The sequence below is a fragment of the Symsagittifera roscoffensis genome, chromosome 7 (assembly GCF_963678635.1).
Source record: "Symsagittifera roscoffensis chromosome 7, txSymRosc1.1, whole genome shotgun sequence".
Lineage (NCBI taxonomy): Eukaryota > Metazoa > Xenacoelomorpha > Acoela > Convolutidae > Symsagittifera > Symsagittifera roscoffensis.
This window is the reverse complement of record NC_087068.1, coordinates 10,211,281-10,231,685: the sequence shown is the minus strand read 5'-3', so window position 1 is coordinate 10,231,685 and position 20,405 is coordinate 10,211,281. Positions and strand designations below refer to the sequence as shown.

The 20,405-nt window shown below is 37.2% G+C and overlaps 2 protein-coding genes across 3 annotated transcripts in view; both read right to left on the bottom strand.

Annotated features, from left to right (window-relative positions):
• Positions 1-20,405, bottom strand: part of LOC134851253 (uncharacterized) — a 425,551-nt gene that overhangs the window by 397,100 nt on the left and 8,046 nt on the right. The gene's annotated exons all lie outside the window — the stretch shown is intronic.
• On the bottom strand, positions 5,662-15,645 carry LOC134851734 (uncharacterized; the record flags this gene model as incomplete). Its single annotated transcript, XM_063867952.1, is given in 2 exon segments — positions 5,662-6,431; positions 15,493-15,645. Coding segments are annotated over 2 exon segments (778 nt in total), but the record flags the coding sequence as incomplete, so codon positions are not given.

Genomic DNA, 20,405 nt, shown 5'->3' with positions numbered 1-20,405 from the left:
CCCTGAAACACACGTTTAAGCATGTCTCATTTCTTCATCCACCATATTTTGATTTCAAAAACCAATTACTTTCTATATTGTTTTTTTTCAATCAAACATGGTGGAGAAGACGTGAAAAATGCATAAACGCGCGTTTCTGCATTTTTCAGGTCTTCATCCACCATATTTTGATTTAAAAAAACCAATTATTTCATGAACTGATTTTGTTTCAAAATTTGGTGAGGTAAGATCTGTGACATGCATAGACTTGCATTCTAGGCCCTGAAATACACGTTTGTGCATGTCTCAGGTCTTCATCAACATATTTTGAATAAAAAAACCAATTAATTTCTAAATTTTTTTTTCAATCAAAAATCGTGGAAGAAGACCTGAAAAAAAGCATAAATGTTTGCTTTTTTCAGGTCTTCCCCCATTATTTTTGATTGAAAAAAAAAATTTAGAAAGTAATTGGTTTTTTGCATGAAAAAATAGTGGAAAAAGACCTGAGACATGCATAAACGTGTGTTTCAGGGCCTGAAACACACGTTTATGCTTGTCTCAGGTCTTTGTCCACCATATTTTGATTAAAAAAACCAATTACTCTCTAAAGTTTTTTTTCAATCAAAAATGTTGAGGGAAGACCTGAAAAATGCATAAGTGCACGTTTTTTCATTTTTCAGGTCTTCAACCACCATATTTTGATTTAAAAAAACCAATTACTTCATAAACTAATTTTGTATCAAAATATGGTGGGGTAAGATCTGTGACATGCATAGACGTGCATTTCAGGTCTCATCCACCATATTTTGAATTAAAAAAAAACTATTTTTTTTTTAATTTTTTTTTTCAATTAAAAATGGAGGGAGAAACCCTGAAAAAAGCATAAACGCGCGTTTTTGCTTTTTTCAGGTCGGTCCACACCATTTTTGATTGAAAAAAAAACAATTTAGAAAGTAATTGGTTTTTTTAATCAAAATATAGTGGATGAAAACCTGAGACATGCATAAACGTGTGTTTTAGGCCCTGAAACACACGTTTAAGCATGTCTCATTTCTTCATCCACCATATTTTGATTTCAAAAACCAATTGCTTTCTAAATTGTTTTTTTTTCAATCAAAAATGGTGGAGAAGACGTGAAAAATGCATAAACGTGCGTTTCTGCATTTTTCAGGTCTTCATCTACCATATTTTGATTTAAAAAAACCAAATTCCCATAAACTAATTTTGTACCAAAATCTGGTGAGGTAAGATCTGTGACATGCATAGACGTGCATTTCAGGCCCTGGAACACACGTTTATGCATGTCTGAGGTCTTCATCACCATGTTTTAATTACAAAAAAAAAACCAATTATTTTCTAAATTGTTTTTTTTTTCAATCAAAATTTTAGGGGAAGACCTGAAAAATCCATGAACGCGCGTTTTTGCATTTTTATGGTCTTCATCTAACATAATTTGAATTAAAAAATCAATTACCTTATAAGTTGGTTTTGTATCAAAATATGGTGGGGAAAGACCTGAGACATGCATAAACGTGCATTTCAGGCCCTCAAACACACGTTTATGCGTGTCTCAGGTCTTCATCCACCATATTTTGATTTAAAAAACCAATTACTTTCTAAATTTTTTTTTCAATCGAAAATGGTTGGGGAAACCTGAAAAAATCATAAACAGTTTAGACAGTAATAGGTTTTTTTAATCAAAATATGGTTGATGAAGACAAAAGACATGCATAAACGTGTGTTTTAAGCCCTGAAACACATGTTTATGCATGTCTCAGGTCTTCATACACCATATTTTGATTTCAAAAACCAATTACTTTCTAAATTGTTTTTTTTAATCAAAAATGATGGGGAAGAGCTGAAAAATGCATAAACGCGCGTTTTTGCTTTTTTCAGGTCTTCATCCACCATATTTTGATTTAAAAAAAACCAATTACTTTCTAAATTTTTTTTTCAATCGAAAATGGTTGGGAAACCTGAAAAAATCATAAACAGTTTAGACAGTAATAGGTTTTTTTAATCAAAATATGGTGGATGAAGACAAAAGACATGCACAAACGTGTGTTTTAGGCCCTGAAACACATGTTTATGCATGTCTCAGGTCTTCATCCACCATATTTTGATTTCAAAAACCAATTACTTTCTAGATTGTTTTTTTTTAATCAAAAATGATGGGGAAGAACTGAAGAAAGCATAAACGCGCGTTTTTGCTTTTTTCAGGTCGGTCCCCACCATTTTTGATTGACAAAAAAAAACAATTTAGAAAGTAATTGGTTTTTTGTAATCAAAATATAGTGGATGAAAAACTGAGACATGCATAAACGTGTGTTTTAGGCCCTGAAACACATGTTTATGCATGTCTCCGGTCTTCATCCACCATATTTTGATTTAAAAAACCATTTGCTTTCTAAATTTTTTTTTTCAATCAAAAATGGTTGGGGAAACCTGAAAAAATTATAAACAGTTTAGAAAGTAATAGGTTTTTTTAATCAAAATATGGTGGATGAAGACCTAAGACATGCATAAACGTGTGTTTCAGGTCCTGAAACAAACGACTGTTATTGTTCGGCGGTTATCAACTGCCAAACGAAAACAATACAAGACTTCCAAGCTTCTCAGATTTTTTTCAGTTCGCTAGACAACATATTTTTGACAAGCGAAAATAAATTATAAATGTTTTTATAGAGCTCCAAATAATCCTCCAACTAATGCAAAAACCTTGCAGATTTAGCCCACCTAAAACTGTATGAAAAGTTTCACAAAAAATCGCCAACCTGAAAAACATGCACTAATTTCAAGGCGGTTCTATGAAACAGTTGAAAATGCTTAGCTTCTACAAAATTCGAATCGTTTTCTTATGTAAATTAGCCGGGAAACTGTTGTCGTTGAAAGTAAGCCCTCATTGTTTGAGATATGTATACAAACAAAAACTGTACGCCATATAATCAAATCATTTTTTTTTATAAAAATTAGTTTGGGTCCGGGGTGGCCTTCTCATAGAGTAATTTCGGATAGGGTACACGGTCAGTTCGTCAAGCTATCTTTTTTTTCGGCCGGATAGATTTGTGCAACTTTTTAGTCTAATACTGATCCTAATCTTACTCTTATTTTTCCTAGTCTCAATAGATCTACTGTATACTGGTAGTCTTGCAAGGTTAGAGGAGAGGAAGAGCAACTGCTTTCTAAGTAAAATTTTTTCTTCTCTGGCTAAAACTACAAATTATCATAAGTTTTATTAAGGGATCATGATTGGTTAGTTCGACATATTTTACAGTGATAGTTATCAAACAATTCAATTGGATATAAAAAAATTTTTTCAAATTGATTCCAAAAAGTTTTAGATACCATTTTTATACATTTGAGGGCTAGTTCGGTTAATAGTATCATTTGGTCTTTATTTCCCCTATTAGACAGTTAATTACAACGTTTTAATTATAAATTCAAATGCATTTGGTGCAGCCGATAAATGAGAAAACTACGAGAACCTATGTGCCAGCTCCATCAATTTCATAATGCGTGTTTCAATTGCGCTGAGAATAGGGTCAATTTTGTGAATCCACGAAAGTAAGAGCAGTTATAGAGATAAATGTTAGGAAAGTCGCACCGCCGCCGCCTTGGTCTAGAAAGACGCGCTGCCTCCGCCTCAGCCTGGAAAAATGCGCCGTCTCACCTTGTTCGGGAATTTTTTTTCTAAACTCAGTTGCGTCGATTACAGTTGAAAACATTTTTGTTCAGTTAAGACATTCGAAACACCGCTAATTTCTTCGAGTCATTCAAAATATAATGGGCTGCGGTCGATCAAATTTTCATTCGGCTGAGTCTGTTCAAAACTAATTTACTTGCTTCAAACACTGTCGAACACTTTATCCTTTGGTCGAGTCGGGCAAAAAATAGCCAGTTTGGGTCGAGTTGGTCGCAACATAGTTAGCTTAGAACAAACACAATCGAAGCCATTTTTTCTTTAATCAAGTCGGTCAAAAAATAGCAAAATTGGGTGGAGTCGGTCAACACATAGCCATTTTTGGTCTGTTTCATAGAAACATAAGTCCAACAACTCAACTCGGGCTACACGAATCTACGATGCTCAATTCTGTGGCTTTTTCTATTATGTTTTGTGGCTGCCCAGGTTGAGGTTTTGGAAGGTGATTTGACAGAAACATCCCAATGATGTCCGAGTGTCGTTGTAGTGCAGGACTCTTCTGCTAATTCCCGATAAAGTCGAACAAAGTCGAACAATGTCCGGTGAAGTCGAACAAAGTCCAACAATGTCCAGTATAGTCGAACAAAGTCGAGCAATGTCAGGTAAAACCGAACAAAATCGGAAGCGGACATCGTTTGACTGAAAAAGTCGAAATCGGACATCGTTCGACTGAAAAAGTCGAAAACGGACATCGTTCGACCATTTCGGTCGAATCATGAGTCGAGCAACTCAGCCCGGAGAGTGATTGAAAAATTTGTCCTTAGCAAAGCTTATCAAACTTTGTCAAAGACGACCAAAAAATGCCACAATTGGTCGAAAAATAGAGAACTTTTGTGCGCTAAACCTGTGGTTTGATTGTAGTATAGGTCTGTATTCAGGAGAGATCTAGAAGAAAGCTGCACTAACTACCCGGGTTGACCAAAACTTCTTATCATACAATTTCCATATATGAGAAACTTCTTGTCATGCAATTTCATACGATTCCATACGTACAGAAAATTGTATGAAAACTCTATGATAAGCATTTTTCCATATATGAAAATTGTATGATAGATGTTTTCCCATAAACCGAAAACTTTGATTTTTTCTTTCTTAATTTAGTTTCTGAAAATTTTTTGGTTGTGTTTGCAACCGAACACGAGTGACAAAGACCTTGGTTACTCATAACACCGAAGGTTGGACGGTCTTGCATTTACAATGCATAGAAAACGACCTGAATTTGGCTCTCTTTCACAATTGATATAACAAAAGAAACAAACGTTTATTTTTTGGCTAAATTTTTTAATGATGATTATTTTAAATTTTTGAATTTTCAATTTATCAAATATTGATCAAGGCATATATTAACACTCCATACAAAAGAAATAGGAATTTTAACTGTTTTTGAAAAAATAAAATTAGGTGAAAAGAAAATAAAAGCCAATTTTATCGCATCCAGGACTACGTTATGGACACAAAATATTAAATTTTGCATGCAAAAAAATTTTTTCGTACGAAATTCGATTTGCCGTTGAAAAAAAAACAAAAAAATTTTGGGCCAAATTTTCAAAATTACTTAAAAAATTTTTTGTGTCGCCATCAAAAAAATGCCAGTCATACAATTTCCATATATGGGAATTGTATGATAAGCATTTTTTTCCAAAAACGAAAACCTCAATTTTTTTTATCACCAGACTGTTTTATTTGAATCAAACAGCCACAGAAATAAGTTTATACCAGTTTTCAACCATTTTTAGAAATTGTATGAAAATTGTATGTCAAGCATTTTTCCACACACTTGATGTATGGAATTGTATGGTAAGCATTTTCGGTGTATGGAGGTCAACCCGGGTACCGAGGTTTCCAAATATAATTTCCAATGTAATTTCCAGGTATAGGAAAACCAAGTTTTTATCTTTTGCAGAAAACTATTAGCTGAAACAATGTATTGAAGGATGGTTATAGTTCAATAAAATATATTGAATTAAAACGATTTTTACAAGTTTTCTGAAGTTTATGTTTTTACAAATTATGCAATCTACAATCGGTTAAAACATTTTATTTGAATTTTGTACCTAACAATTTCGATTACCATGAGTCATTTTAGATAGATTCCAAAAGGAACTCGATTACGTGTATAGTTTGAATTCAAAACGAACTGGATGTCGAGTTGTTTTTCTCGGCTAATGTCGCAAGATTTGTGCGCAATTCTTCAAAAGCTTCTGGTCTTTTAGACTTTCTTGGTTGATAGTAGGGCGCCCATGGCTCTGGAAAATACACAAGTCTGTAAGACCAGCCACACTTTCTAACCAGAGGAAGATCCTGCTTCAGATTAACTTTATTTCTTGGCTCTCCCACAAAAGCTCCTTTGCAGCTCACCACCTTATCCGACAGTTGGCGCTTCAAAAGCCACAACAAAGTCATGCGTTCTGCTTTGGCGAATAGTCTCGACTCATCATAAAGCAGGCCGCGGTATTTAAGGAATGAATATGCAGTCCTCTCCGTCAAAAACTTCCGATGTACAGCTATAGTACATTCGTGAAGTCCAGTCGTATTGGGTGAAATTTTCTCGAAATTCAGAGAACTGTTGACTGGAATTTTGTAAACTGCGCGTATCATGGGCAACAAGTGAAACGTCTCGTTTCTCGTGTCGTCTTCGAAAAGCTTCTGCATTGGTGGGAAGCTCTCTTCTGGCACGAACTGGCCACCGTCCAGCGCCACCACCCATTTTGCTCCTAGGTCAAACAGTCTTTGTATGCCTGTGTTCCGTGCCCTGTGAAATAAAGAACATTAAACTACTAAATATTTAACAATTTTCTTATAATTTTCTACAAATCCAAAAACTAGATCGCGCTTTTTCAGTTACCATGCCAAGGTTAAAAACAGACAGATGGCTTCTATACAACCTAAAAAAAACTTGAAAAACGTGCTATTTAATGTCCGATTTCTGAATCAACCTCATCAAACGACAAGACAAAAGCTGAAAAAGAGAAACAGACAATTTGCTTAGAGTTTTCAAAACATTAAGCAGACAGGGCTGTTCGCTTTAGGACAAAAGCAAAGCCTAAAATGTGTTGCGAAATGATTTATGATGGAAAGCGTAGTTCATCTATTGTTCCGACTTTCGATACGAAAGTGACGGAATATTTGTGCTCGGGGTGGGTTTTTTTTTCTTCAGACAAATTTCGACTTTTTAACTAGCCATTTTTGACGGAATTCTTTTATATCATTCAAAAGGTATTGTTGTCTTGAGCTCAAATTTGAAAAAAATACTTTACCTGTGATTATTTTTCGTAAAGTTATGAGGGTTTAAAGATTGCCATTTTGGCCATTTTGACCAATTTGGGACAATTAACGCGCGATATAATTCGCGCTATTAACGCGTAAGCGGAGATTTAATCCGTCTTATAAATCGTTCCAAATTGGTTGAGCGAAGCTTATTTGCCATAATTGATTTGTTACAAGGGACAAAATCTCTCTTTTTGTTCCGACTTTCGATACGAAAGTAAAGGAATATTTGTGCTCGGGGTGGGTTTTTTTTTTCTTCAGACAAATTTCGACTTTTTAACTAGCCATTTTTGACGGAATTTTTTTATATCATTCGAAAGGTATTGTTGTCCTGAGCTCAAATTTGAAAAGATATTTCACCTGTGATCGATCATTTTTCGTAAAGTTATGAGGGTTTAATGATTGGCATTTTGGCCAATTTGGGACAATTAACGCGCGATATAATTCGCGCTATTAACGCGTAAGCGGAGTGTTAATCCGTCTTAGAAATCGTTCCAAATTGGTTTAACGAAGCTTATTTGCCATAATTGATTTGTTACAAGTAGCGAAATCTATCCTTTTGTAATTTATATGGCGTGTGGGGGGATGATTTAAAAAAAATTTAAAAAATTTGAAAAAAAAATTTTCATTTTGTTTTATTACTTTTAATTTTTTAATGACATTACTGCTCCATAAACCTTAATGGGCTGTCGGAACATTCAGGGCTTCGCCCTGATACGAGCAGTCTTGTTTCTTTTTGGATCCTATTTCTGAGCTGAAACAATTCATATCACTCAGTAGTAGTTATTATACAGAAGGAGGCTATTGTTGGTATTTCGATGAGGATTCTTGCTGAGATTTTTCTACATATTATATGAATATATAAATAATTACTTTTGCAATTTTTCAGCGTTCGCTTTTGCGTGCTTTTAAGGTTTTTTGAGGTTTGCAGTTATTGTCTGATGTTTTGTTCGTTTTCTAGTGTATTTTTGCATTTCGGTGTCTCTCTTGTATGCTCACTGGTAGCTAATATGGGAGGAAAAATTTTTCGTCTTCAGACACAAAAACTTCTGTACTTTCCAGTTGGCTACCTCATTATGTGAGCTCGTTTGAAACCATTTTTTAAGCTTTCACCCAGGATTCTAACCCTGGTTCCAGGTGAAATTTTGTGAAAACCAATCCTGGACTCTTAAACCGATCAGGAAAACCAGGGCAATCCTTGCAAGACTTTGACCTGGTTTATCCCCTAGCCAGGCTTGGCTCCATGGGTGGCTTTAGGGATGGACTTCCACGGACAAGTAATCGTCGCAAGTTCATTGAAATTACTTTTTTCTTCCCTCACCAACTATTTTGATGTATCTGATCTGGCTAGTAGTTTCGCAGATTGAAAACATCGTTTTTTGTACATCTATTTCCAAAAGGATATATTCGGTAAACATCTTAGTCTGATACTGGTTTAACCTCCTCTAAATTCCTGGTCTCAATAGATGTGTTGCTATAAAAGAAAACTCGAGTTTAGTCTGATATCGTTTTTTGTATCTTTCGTAAAATGCAGAATTTTGTTCAAGACGGTCGAAACATCAAGTCAGCTCATCGAGCTGGGTTGCAGGTTTTTTTTGCGGTTTGTTGTTCAATTTTCGGAGTAGTAGGCGAATCACAAAGGGCTATGTATTTGGTTTGTGAACTCGCTGTGGTGGCTGTGATCAAGGGGTGGATCAGATGTCTGTGTTTGGTTCTGGTGTCTACGTTTGCTGTCCTTAAATTTATCTGGAGCAGCAATTCATTCATTGAGAGGTTGGATATAATTTCCTGCGATATCCGGAGGGGGTTTTGGAAAAAACGCGTTTTTTGGGAAGCTTTTATTACCGTCCCATAAATTAGAGAGTTGATCGGAAGATGGGATGGTGGTTATTGTTATTGTGGCATTTGGTGAAGACGACGTGGTGAAGGAAGATGCCTTGAGGGAACAGAGTGCTCATATTGGAGGCAGCCTGGTTTTTTTCCCGCGTCGAGGTCAGGGACTTATGTTGGGACCACTGCGACTCAAAATGGGTATGCTGCGACCATAGCGACCCAGGCTCGATATTTTTCGACTTTGTGCGACTCAAGCCTTTTGCGGGATGATGGAAATTCGCTCGCAGAAAGTCTATTTTGGCTACCCATTTTGGTCGCAACATGAGTCGCGGACCTCGACCCGGGTTTGTTTCAATGGGCTAAAAATCATATCGATCCTGAAACAAAATGTGTGCATCTGGGATTACTTGTTTGTTTTGTCCTTTTTCCATCTTTAATTTTTCGGTTATTCAGGGTTATATGATGTTATTGAGATAATTGTGATTTTTCAAGTGTAGACAGTTAACGTTAATTATATTCAGTTTGATATATCAAGGTTATTGCAGCGACAAACGGTTGATTGATAAGGAGTGAATTAATCAGATCTGCGTGATAGTTCCAGTAGCAATTCAGATCAAATGTATAGTGTAAATCACCCGCACAAAGTTACTCGAACCAATGACTTAAGGTCATGTTTCACCAGCTAATTTTAACAAAAATCGGGAAGTGATCTTTCAGTTTGAACCAAATAAGAAAGATCAATTCTTCCAGTTCAGTTAGGAAAAATCACCAATACCACGCCTTTCAAAATTGGTGGTTCCTAGTAAAATGTCTCGGAAAAAAGCAGTTTTGCATCTTCCCAAGTTTTTTGTCAATGCGTCTGCAGGCATGTTTGCTGTTGGTAAAAAGGTTAATGTCACCTTCTCCTGTTCAACTAACTCTCGAAAGAGGTGTAATTTTATGGCAAAATGCTTCGTCTTTCCGTGGTTCATTGAGTGTTTACTAAGGGCAATACAAGCTTGAATATCAACGAAAACTTGTAAAGGCCTATAACAAATTATGCCTAAATCGCTAAGTATGCCCTGTAAATGAATTCCTTCCTTTACTGTTTCGACCACAGCATTGTGTTCTGCTTCGGCTGTTGAAGTTGATACACAACGCTGAAGTCTGCTAGACCAACTTATTACATCTGAGTTGTCACTGAGTTTAAAACAATATCCTGAAGTACTTCTCCTATTGTCTATATTTTCAGCCCAATCCGCATCCGAATAGCTAACAAGATTCAAGGCCTCATCCCTCCTATATACTAAAGGTAAACTTTTTTTTCCTAGCAGATATCTAAGACAATTTTTTCCGGCTTTTCAATGCTTTTTACCTGCGTTTTCCACAAAAGAACTTAGAAGATTTGCTGCAAAGCAAATGTCGGGTCTACTTGATGAAGCTAGATAGTTTAGGCAACCAACAATTCCTCGATTTTTCATATTTTCTTGTTCTATGCTACTTTCTAAAGGACAATCTTTTTTTGTCAGTTTTTCGTTTTCACCAAGAGGGTTGTTATCAGCTTTGCTTCGGTGATCTTAAATCTTGATATCAATTTTTCAACATATTTCTCCTGGCTTATCCTTATTTCATTTCCTGAGTAATCAATTTTCATTCCTCAGAACCATTTAAGATCACTTATCTTGGTTGTCTCAAATTTTTCAGAGATATTGTTTTCAAACCAGCTACATAAATTTTTGTCTGCTCCACAAACCACTATCGACCCACAAGCAAAATAAACCTTATATCTCTCCCTCAATCCTCCTAACAAACAAGCACTCATCAAAAACTTAATTTTCAAAACCTAATTACTCAAGATAGCTTTTTAGAGTACTATGCCAGTTTCTACCGGACTGATTCAGTCCATAAAGACTTTTCTTCAGAAGACAAACTAAAGGTTTTCCTATTTCGTCAAATTTCTCCAACCCTTCAAGTTGCTTCATAAGAATTTCTTCATCTAGTTTGGCATTCAAGTATGCAGTTTTAAGGCCTAACTGTCTCAACTGATACCTATTTTGAAATGCTAAGCTCAGGACTATTCTTATGGTCGACATCTTGGCTGGAGGCGAATACGTTTCGTGAAAATCCTTCCCTCAACTTGACTGAAACCTTTAGCAACAAACCTAGCCCTAAACCTGGAAATTTCACCATTAGGTCCGTACTTCAGAGCAAAATGCCATCTGCTGCCTATAGGCTTCTTTCCACCATTTCTAACTAGTTCCCAAACTTTGTTTTTCTCTAATGAATCAAACTCTTTTTTCATTGCTTCTTGCCAGTCAGGGTCTGCTAAAGCTTCCTTAGCACTTTTCGGTATATTTTCGAGAACTACTCTAAAAAATACTACATCATCTACTCTTTCTACTTCGTCACTTTCTATCTTTTTCTCAAAGTAGAACTTAGCCTCGTCAAAACTAACGTTTTTAGACTTTTGCACTTTAAGTTTTCCTCCACTCTCAATTCCCATTAAATAAGCTTTACTATTTTCCGATGTCCCCAGAAAAATTCCCCTTTTAGAGTTTTTGTCTAGTTTTTTGCGAAACTGTTTTTCCACAAAACTTTACGCTACACACCCAAAAGTTTTAACAAAATTAAGATTGGGTTTTTCTCTATACATAGACTCGTAGGGTGTTTTGCCTATAGCAGAATGAAAGCACATGTTTTTGAGATAAATAGCCATAATATGAGCAAAAGGCCTATAAGTTTTCAATAAATTCGCATCAAAAATCATGCAGCGAGCCAGTGGAGTAATTGTTCCCCTTACCCTTTCTACCTTTCCGTTCTCTTGAGGGGCGTAAGGAGCCGATGTTTCCAGTCTTTTTTTTGTTTCCTACAAACTCGCTTAAAATCCTGACCAAAGTACTCTCCTGCGTCGTCTAAATTTAAAGTCTGAGGGATTTCTATGTCTGCTATGAACCTTTCAAACTTTTCTCTTGCCTCTTCTCTAGTCTTCTTGAAATAAGTTTTTAGATTTCTAAAAAAACTGTCCACAAAACCTATAGCATATCTATGTTCATCCTCTGCTATCGAGTCGATAGGACCTAAAATATCTGTGTGAACAATATCTAGTGTCCTGGTTGCCCTGGTAAAAGAATTTTTCGGGACTGGCTTCTTTTTTGCTTTAATCAACTCACAAGTTTCACAATTCTCAATTTTAAAATCACTTATCTTCATGCCTTCAACATGTTGCTCCAAATGACTTAAATCTTTGTAGTTATTATGACCCATCCTAAAATGCCACTGTTTCAATGTGCTAACTACATAACACTCGTCTTTGCCTACAAAAGTGGCTCATAAAAAGATACCACTTTCCTCTCTTAATGGGTAAACTGAACCATTTCCCTGGCGAACAAACGAGCTCGCACCAAAAGCAACTTCTGCTTCTGCTCCTGCTTTCTTCATCTTTGATACACTCAGCAAATTTTTTGAGGTTTCAGGAACGTAAAAAGTATCCTTCAGCTCAATCATCTTAAATTCGCCTTTCTCATCTTTCACTCTGAATCTAACTTCACCTTTCCCTAAAATTTTTGATTCAGAGAAATTTGCATTGCTAACCGATCCTTCGAAGTTCTCATCTAAACTAACAAACTAATGTCTCGATCCTTAATCATATTATTGCTAGCTCCAGAGTCTACAACGAAGTCCTCGCCCGGAGACACTCCACTCAGGAAACTAAAATGAGCCTCTGTTTCAGCTGCTAGGTTCTGCTGTTCTCGTTTAGTCTTACTAATGAATTTTTTCTTTGCTTGGCAATATTTTGCAAAATGTCTAAGCTCCTTGCACTCATAGCACTGAATTTTTTGAGCTCTGTCTTCACTATCTCGTCTGCTCTCTAAGTTTTCTCTGCACTGTTTTGACACATGTCCTCTTTAATGACACTTGAAACAAACTCTATTCTCGCTATTGAAAGCATGTTTTTTTTCAATTATTTGTCTCTCGCTATCAAAATTCACTAAATCTCTTTTCAACTCATCTAAACTTTTCTCATCTCTACTAAACTTAGCTATAGTAGAAAAAGTTTCAAATTGTTTCGGAAGTCCTTTCAAAATAATTGAAATTAACATTTTTTCACTCACTCCTTCGTTCACTTGCTCTAAGTTATACTGAATCTCCTCTGCTCTAGTCAAATAATCTATCACTTTTTCATTGCTATTCTTTTTCAAAACTCTTTTTCAAACCTTTTTCAAAACTCTTTTTCAAACCTTTTTCGTAAAACATCCCAAGCTTTGCTACCTTTGCCTTTATAAGGCCTTAAAAACAAAACCGATTTCTTATCTAGAGCTTGCTCAAGTTTGTACCAGATATGCAATTGTTTTTCTTCAAAAATCTCCTTTCCTTTATCTATCGCAGCTTGTTTTTGATCACTGCTTGCATTCGGTCTTAAACTTGGCATAAAATTTCTATAATCAACTGTCTCATCAAAAATCCTGTTCATCTTCAAGTGAAAATTCCGTGCCTCGAATTGCTCTTCAAAGTAGGAAAAATCTTCTTTTTTCCCGAAAAAATTATCCTATCAGTTTTTGACTTTTTTTTTCCTAATCCAAGTTCTTATTTTCTACTTAATTATCACCAAAGGTTAAGCTCCAATCCAAAACTCAAAAAGTTAAGTATTGCCCTAGGTAAAGATCAATGACCCCGTTTTCTTTTACATCAAAATCATATATTATAAACATCAATATCGCCCGCTTATATGACTATGGAACCTGACGGAGTGCGTACCGAATAACACATCAGCAAACTAGCAAAGCTAAGGTCCCTCCTCAGATTTCATACTAGGTAATATTTGTATTAGCAAAATAGAAATTCGTCTTTTTATTCTGGGGTATCAGTTTCTTTTTCTTTTAATGGCAATGTATTTTTTGGATTGATTTAGTGTCGGATTCGAGCAACCGCGTACGAACGAATTTATCCTTCCGCAAAAATTGAGTATAAATCAGCAACTTTTACAAATAAAACGTGTAATTTATCAGTTTGATTCACTTTCTTTCACTATCAATAGTGTAGTGCTTCTTCCACTGCTGTGCTCACTCAGTGCTCCTTCGTGTAGCTTTTGGCCCTCTTCTCTTTTTCTCTGTTGTGTTTCCCTGCTACTATCATCAGAAATGTCTATCTCTAGAAGTTAGGTTGCCCTGCTTTTGTCGTCAAAGTTGCCTGTCTCTACTAGTTGCGTTGACCTTCTTCTATGTTTGCACTTCTCTAACTGATTAGTTGTATATTTCCAGTTGTAAATTTCACTGTCAAAACTCCACTGCAAACCTCAGCTTTTTTCTTATTCGTTTGAACAAACAGTCAATCTTGACTCCTGACTTCTCACTCGTGATTGGGCATCTGGGCCCATAACCTATCAAGGTTATTGCAGCGACAAACGGTTGATTAATAAGGAGTGAATTAATGAGAGTTGCGTGATAGTTCCAGTAGCAATTCAGATCAAATATATATGGTAAGCCACCCGCACAAAATTGCTCGAACCAATGACTAAAGGTCATGTTTCACCAGCTAATTTTAACAAAAATCGGGAAGTAATCTCTCAGTTTGAACCGAATAAGAAAGATCAATTCCAGTTCAGTTAGGAAAAATCACCAATATGATATGGGATAATTCAGTAGATTAAAATTTCTTGCTTTGGTTACTTCTCTATATTAATTTTCGTGCTGTGGCTGGCGTTTCACAAGCTTCGACATCAACGTCCGGTCGGGTTTCTAATTTATTGTTACGACCATTGATATTGGGGAAGAACTTTGTGTCCGGGTGTTTCAATTTTTTTTTATATATTTTTTTGTTTTCGACACAATACCACAAAAAGTAGTCGGAATAGCTCGAGTGACAAATCATAGGAAAAATCTTTCAGTCGATTACGAGGCCAAACTGTGCACTGGACAGGAGCACATTATTTTGTCTGTATGTTCCTGTGTTCCTGGATTCCAGAGTCTTTAAACATGTTAAAATTTTGTCGGAACGAGCAAAGAGAATGAAAGATCATAATAAGAACAAAGGGAGCCTCCTTGTTGCATAATCCGTTTACAATTCACAATAGACACAATTTGGCTCCTTAAATGTAATTCGAACAAAATTTTTAAAAATTTTAAAATTTTCTTGTTGTCGACAAAAACCCGCCGGAAATTTTGGGGACAAAAACTGGTATCACTTTATCTTTTTTGCAATATGGCTGTTGAGTATGCCTAAATTTTAAGCTTGCGTCTAATTCTTTTATCACACCACGCACAAAAGACGACACTAATGTCAAAAAGATCTTTATGTTCTCTTTAAATATATTGTCTAAATATTCTGAGCTACTAGCACAGCAACCGTCTATCCTTGTTGCCATATGCTGTTATAAAAAAAGAGTACACGAACATCTCTTTTTTATTTAACTTAAGTGATTGTGCGAGTGATAGAGCGACTAACTCCTTCGTTTAGTGAAATAAAAATCTAGTTTGAACAAGACGGAGTTCGATTATTTTTTACTGATGCGCTCTTAGGTTATTTTGGGCGAAATAATAAACAGGCCCAGTTCTTCTATTTTTTTAATTATTCCGCCCAAAATAACTTTAAAGCGCATCAGTAATGAAATAATCTAACGCCTTCTTGTTCAAACTAACTTGTTTTGTTTCAACCAATCAAACTATAGCAATTTAATTTCTATGCTCTCATATACAAACTTGGGTGGATTGAGTAAAAAGACTCAAATAATTTCTGACCCGTTGAGATTGAGTGCTTCGTTATACAGCTGCTTGGCATCAGTAGAGTTGGACATCTTCAGCACCATGTAATGTTCACCCCAAGACTCCAGCAACCTGATCAACTGTTTCTCTTTCGTCCCATTCCAAATGCAGTTCACCAGCCAAAATCGCCTGTTGCAAGAATTTCACTATTCCCTTTCATCAAACACAGTATAAGATATGTTATAATGTTATAATCAAATGTTAAACTTCCAAATTGAAAAAATAAATAAAAAGTTAAATGTGAAAAGTAAAAAGTTATGAAACTGAAACGTAAAACGAACAACTGAACTAAACAGGAAATGAGATAACTTTGATAAATATTTGTCAATTTTATCAAAAACCTCTGAAAAAAGTCCAGTTTAATCACTTATAATAGATTATAATGGATTATATTTGAACTTTTTTGAAACTGACAAGATGGCGGCTTTAATGGTCAATGTTGAAAAAACCGCAGTATGTTTAAAAATTTCAGACACATTTTGAAAAAATTTATCATAATCAATTGTAATTGATTAGATTTCATTCAAATGGTTTTAATTGATTAGACTTTAAAGAAAACATCTTAGACTATGAAGAAAATAATCCATTTTCAATCAATTATCATTGATAGTTTTCTATTTTTATGGAGGCTGACATTGAAAATACAATATACTCGATTATTATCCATCAAATTCCAGTGAAATGTAGCTGTCCCGTACTATTTCTCTAAAGGCAACCTGCGTTTATAATTGAGTGACGAGAGAACTAGGAGCGGGACAGTGGGGGTGTGGAGGACAGTTACCGTACCAAAGTATCTCACAGGAGATGATAGATAGAGGGAGATTGACAGTTCTTATCATTCTTTACCCAACACGCTTGTCTACCTGAGACTTGTGAAACAATACCCGAACATGAAAAGGCTACTTAGCTGAATGAACACTGGATCTATTTGCTAAAGTACTTCAAATGGTCTTTTTGGGAGCTGATTTTAATTGATTTAGTTGAGACTTGACTTTTGTTCAGTTGGCAATTGACTTTGGGTATGTTTCTATTGTTGTCTGCAATGATTTTGACACGTGCGTTAAAGTAGCGGGAACATAGCCGTGCCCGTTTGCAGGTTGCAAAAAAAATCGGTTTTGTCAAGGCATGCCGTGCGTCCGTCGTCAGTAGTAGTAGTAGTAGTAGTAGTAGTAGTAGTAGTAGTAGTAGTAGTAGTAGTAGTAGTAGTAGTAGTAGTAGTAGTAGTAGTAGTAGTAGTAGTCAAAGAGTTGTTCGTAATAATGTTTCTGATGGTAAATCTGCTGTTTTTCTGCTGGGTCTTGTGTTGTTGTCATTGACGAAGCTAAATTTGATGCGATATGGTTTCTACTGACTCAGTCTCCAAAACTAGTGAGAGTTTTATTGCGGGTCGGGTGAGCCGTTTATGCTTGGTTTGTATTTCACCAACTCAGAACAAGCATCGATAATCAACCCAACAATAGTGCAGCCAGCACCATGCATCAATGATATGATCAGCAGCCTAATCAGCCTAATCAAATGACCCAGCCAATATGCAGCCAACAACCGGACGAAGATAGTAGCCTCCTTCCTTCGACGACTAGACAACATCAGCAGCCCGACTCTACGACACAACAGAAGCTGGAAAACGACTTTGGAAACCCGGCGAAGATAGTAACCTCCTTCCTTCGACGACTGGACCACATCAGCAGCCCGTCTCTACGCCACAACAGAAGCTGCAAGGGTCTCGCTAACTTCCTACAGACAATGGTTGACACCTTCACAACGCTTGGATTCCACCACCATCTCCACTCTACAACGAAGGTTCAGACAGTTTTAGGAAAACTGCCGACACCCTGCCGACTGGAATGGAATCGCTACAACCTTCAACAAAACCTCCGACAGCCATCGCTAATTGACTTAAGCGTATGATTCAATGTCTACGCTGATGCCTGCACGAACTGGCCAGCAGCAACCAATAAGCAATTTCATCCAACTGACCGAAAAATCACTATAATATTCCGAACGTTCAACGCATACAACAACATCAGCCAGGACAAAAGGAGCCGCAAAAAATTTTTTGCCCGGAAAAACGCAGTTTCCCCTGTCTCGGAAACAGCCAGCATTTCATAGCCATAAAACCAATGGACCGACTACGGCATGCCAATGATCTACTACTCTGCTTAACTGCCTCAGCCCTCAAAAATTTGCCGGTTGTCAATTAACTCAGACCTGTAGGACAGATGGAGGCAACAGGAAACAACACACTCTACTAAAAACCAGTAAAAACTTGAATTCAAACACCTCGACCGGACGCAAGGACTCTACAAGAAGGAACGCTAACCGACATGATGATGCAACAAATTGCAAATCCAGCACAAAAACATGGGAATCGACTCGCCACATTCCGACCTTGCAAATAACGATCTTTTATGACAATCAAGAACTACATGCCAATGCCATGCTTGGCTGTGCTAGCAAACTCACTTTGCTAAAATCATCAATCGCTCTTCAATTGAAACCAGGTCCCAAATTAAACGCAGGATTCAGCTTTGACTTCACGATTTAACTTCATCCGACACAGCCTCTGCAAAGATGAGCATTGCGATTGGACCCTACAAACATAGACAGCAGCCATTTCAGCTCAACGACATTGCCGTCATAATGAATAGGAATCTCTCAGACTTTGATCTTGTACTTTTCAACTCTATCTGCCAGAGGAATCAGCAATTTCAACATATCCACATTGCAACTTTGCCTTCAAAGGAAATAGAACTCATCTTAGGATGCGACTTCGCCAAACTAGTGACACCAACAGAAGCCATCTCATCAAAACAAGATATACAGATTGGATGAAAACGCCTTTAGGATGGTCTCTTTGTGGAAGAGACAATGCAGCTAAACCCAACGATGCCAACACCATTCACTTCACATCGGACAATTTGCTCTTTCGACATGTAGCCGAATGGATGAAGATAAACGCCGACGGAATCTTAATGGACCACCGCAGCCTCTCTGCAGACGATATGGATGCCCTGGACAGTTTAGAGTTTTCGACCAAACGCCTATCCAATAGACACTACGTAGTTGGAATGCTTTGGAAACGCGATCGACATTTGCCCAACAATCGATGGCTTGCCAATTAGCAACTCGACAGCCTTCTATAGAAACTACGAAGAAACCCCACAATGGAAACCTTGTACGTTGTGGGGTTTCTTGACACGGATCTTCAGAAAGGATTCATAATTGAAGTCGATGACCCCCCGTACAACGCGACTCATCACTCAGTAACAAAAGTCAACAATTTGCCTCACCACCCAGTAAGAAAAGTCAACAAGCCTGGAAAAGTACTCTGAATACTAAACGCCTCCAGCATCTTCAAAGGAGTCTCCCTCAACAGCACCCTTCTAACTGGACCGGACCTCCTGACAAACCTCACTGGAATCCTCATAAGATTTAATGAAGACAGATTGCCATCTCAGCAGACATCGAGGCAATTTTCATGCAAGTCTTCGTCAAGCCTCAAGATCAGCCCTACCTACGAATACTTTGGAAAGACGATGAGCACAAGCCTATCACCAACCAGTAGACTCACCACATCTTCGGTGCAACGGACGCACGCATCTTGTGTGGCCTGCTACGCTACCCGACAATGTGCCAAAAAAAATGCCGAAGAATTCCCCAGTTTGGTGTAAATCACAGAAAAGAATATCTACATGGACGACCTCTATCAACGCCTGCCGAAGCGACCATTTTGATGAAAGACTTGCAAACAATATTTAACCGTAGAGGATTCAACCTGACAAAGTTGATATCCAACTCTGAAGACTTTCTAAGGACCATCGACAAGAACGACACAGGAAACAGCGACAGCCTCACATCAGTTGAAAGACGTCCCGAAAGAGTTCTAGGGGTCAAATGGAAGCCCGACAAAGACGTACTTCTTGTGGAAGCCACGAAGTTTCAGACGATCGACTACCCCACCCAGCGCAAATTACTGAAGTTTGTTTCTTCAAATTTTGACTATCTTGGAATAACCATGCCATTGACGATACGACTTCGGAAATCATTTTAAATTGCCCGGACTACTCGACCTCAGTGAAACAAACCCCTCAATCTGGACCCTCTGAAGGATCTCAACGAATGCATTGACGAACGCAACCAGTTCAACGACATTTGCATGTCACAGAATTAGGAATTACTTTCGCCAGGAAAAAAAATTCTCCACTTGCAGTTTTCAACGACACCTCGGAGCTCGCTTTTGACTCAGTTGCTTACTTTAGGATCACCTACACCGACAACACAGTGGAAATAAAGTTCATCATCGGAAAAGCAAGAGTAGCCCCCTCAAAAGGATAACAATACCGAACTTGAAACTACAAGCCGCGACAAATGGAGCAAAACTTGCGAGATTTGTCAAAGGACAGCACGACATCAAGATTGACAGCACAATACTGTGGACAGCAGTACGACCGTTTTACATTGCATTAATTCTGCAAACCAGTGCCACCGGATCATCATTGCCAACCGACTCAACTTCATCTTGGACTCGACATCGCAACAAGATTGGAGATATGTACCCAGCAAAGATAACACTGCCGGTGATCGAACACGTGGTTACAAAGCAAGTGAAATGACAGCCGATTCCCGATGGCTCAAAGGATCAGCCTTCTTTTCAAATTCTTCATCAGATTGGCCCGCTCAAATGAAATTACAGCCTTAGACAGATGTTCTAACGACAGATAGCTAAACTCAGCCGACAGCAAGCTTCAGTAGACAAAAGTGATCCACTATTCAGCTAAGTAGCCTTTTTATGTTTGGGTGATATTTCACAAGTCTCAGGTAGACAATCGTTTTGGGTTTAAAACGATATACGTACCATTATAAGAACACTCAATCTCCCTCTCTCTCTC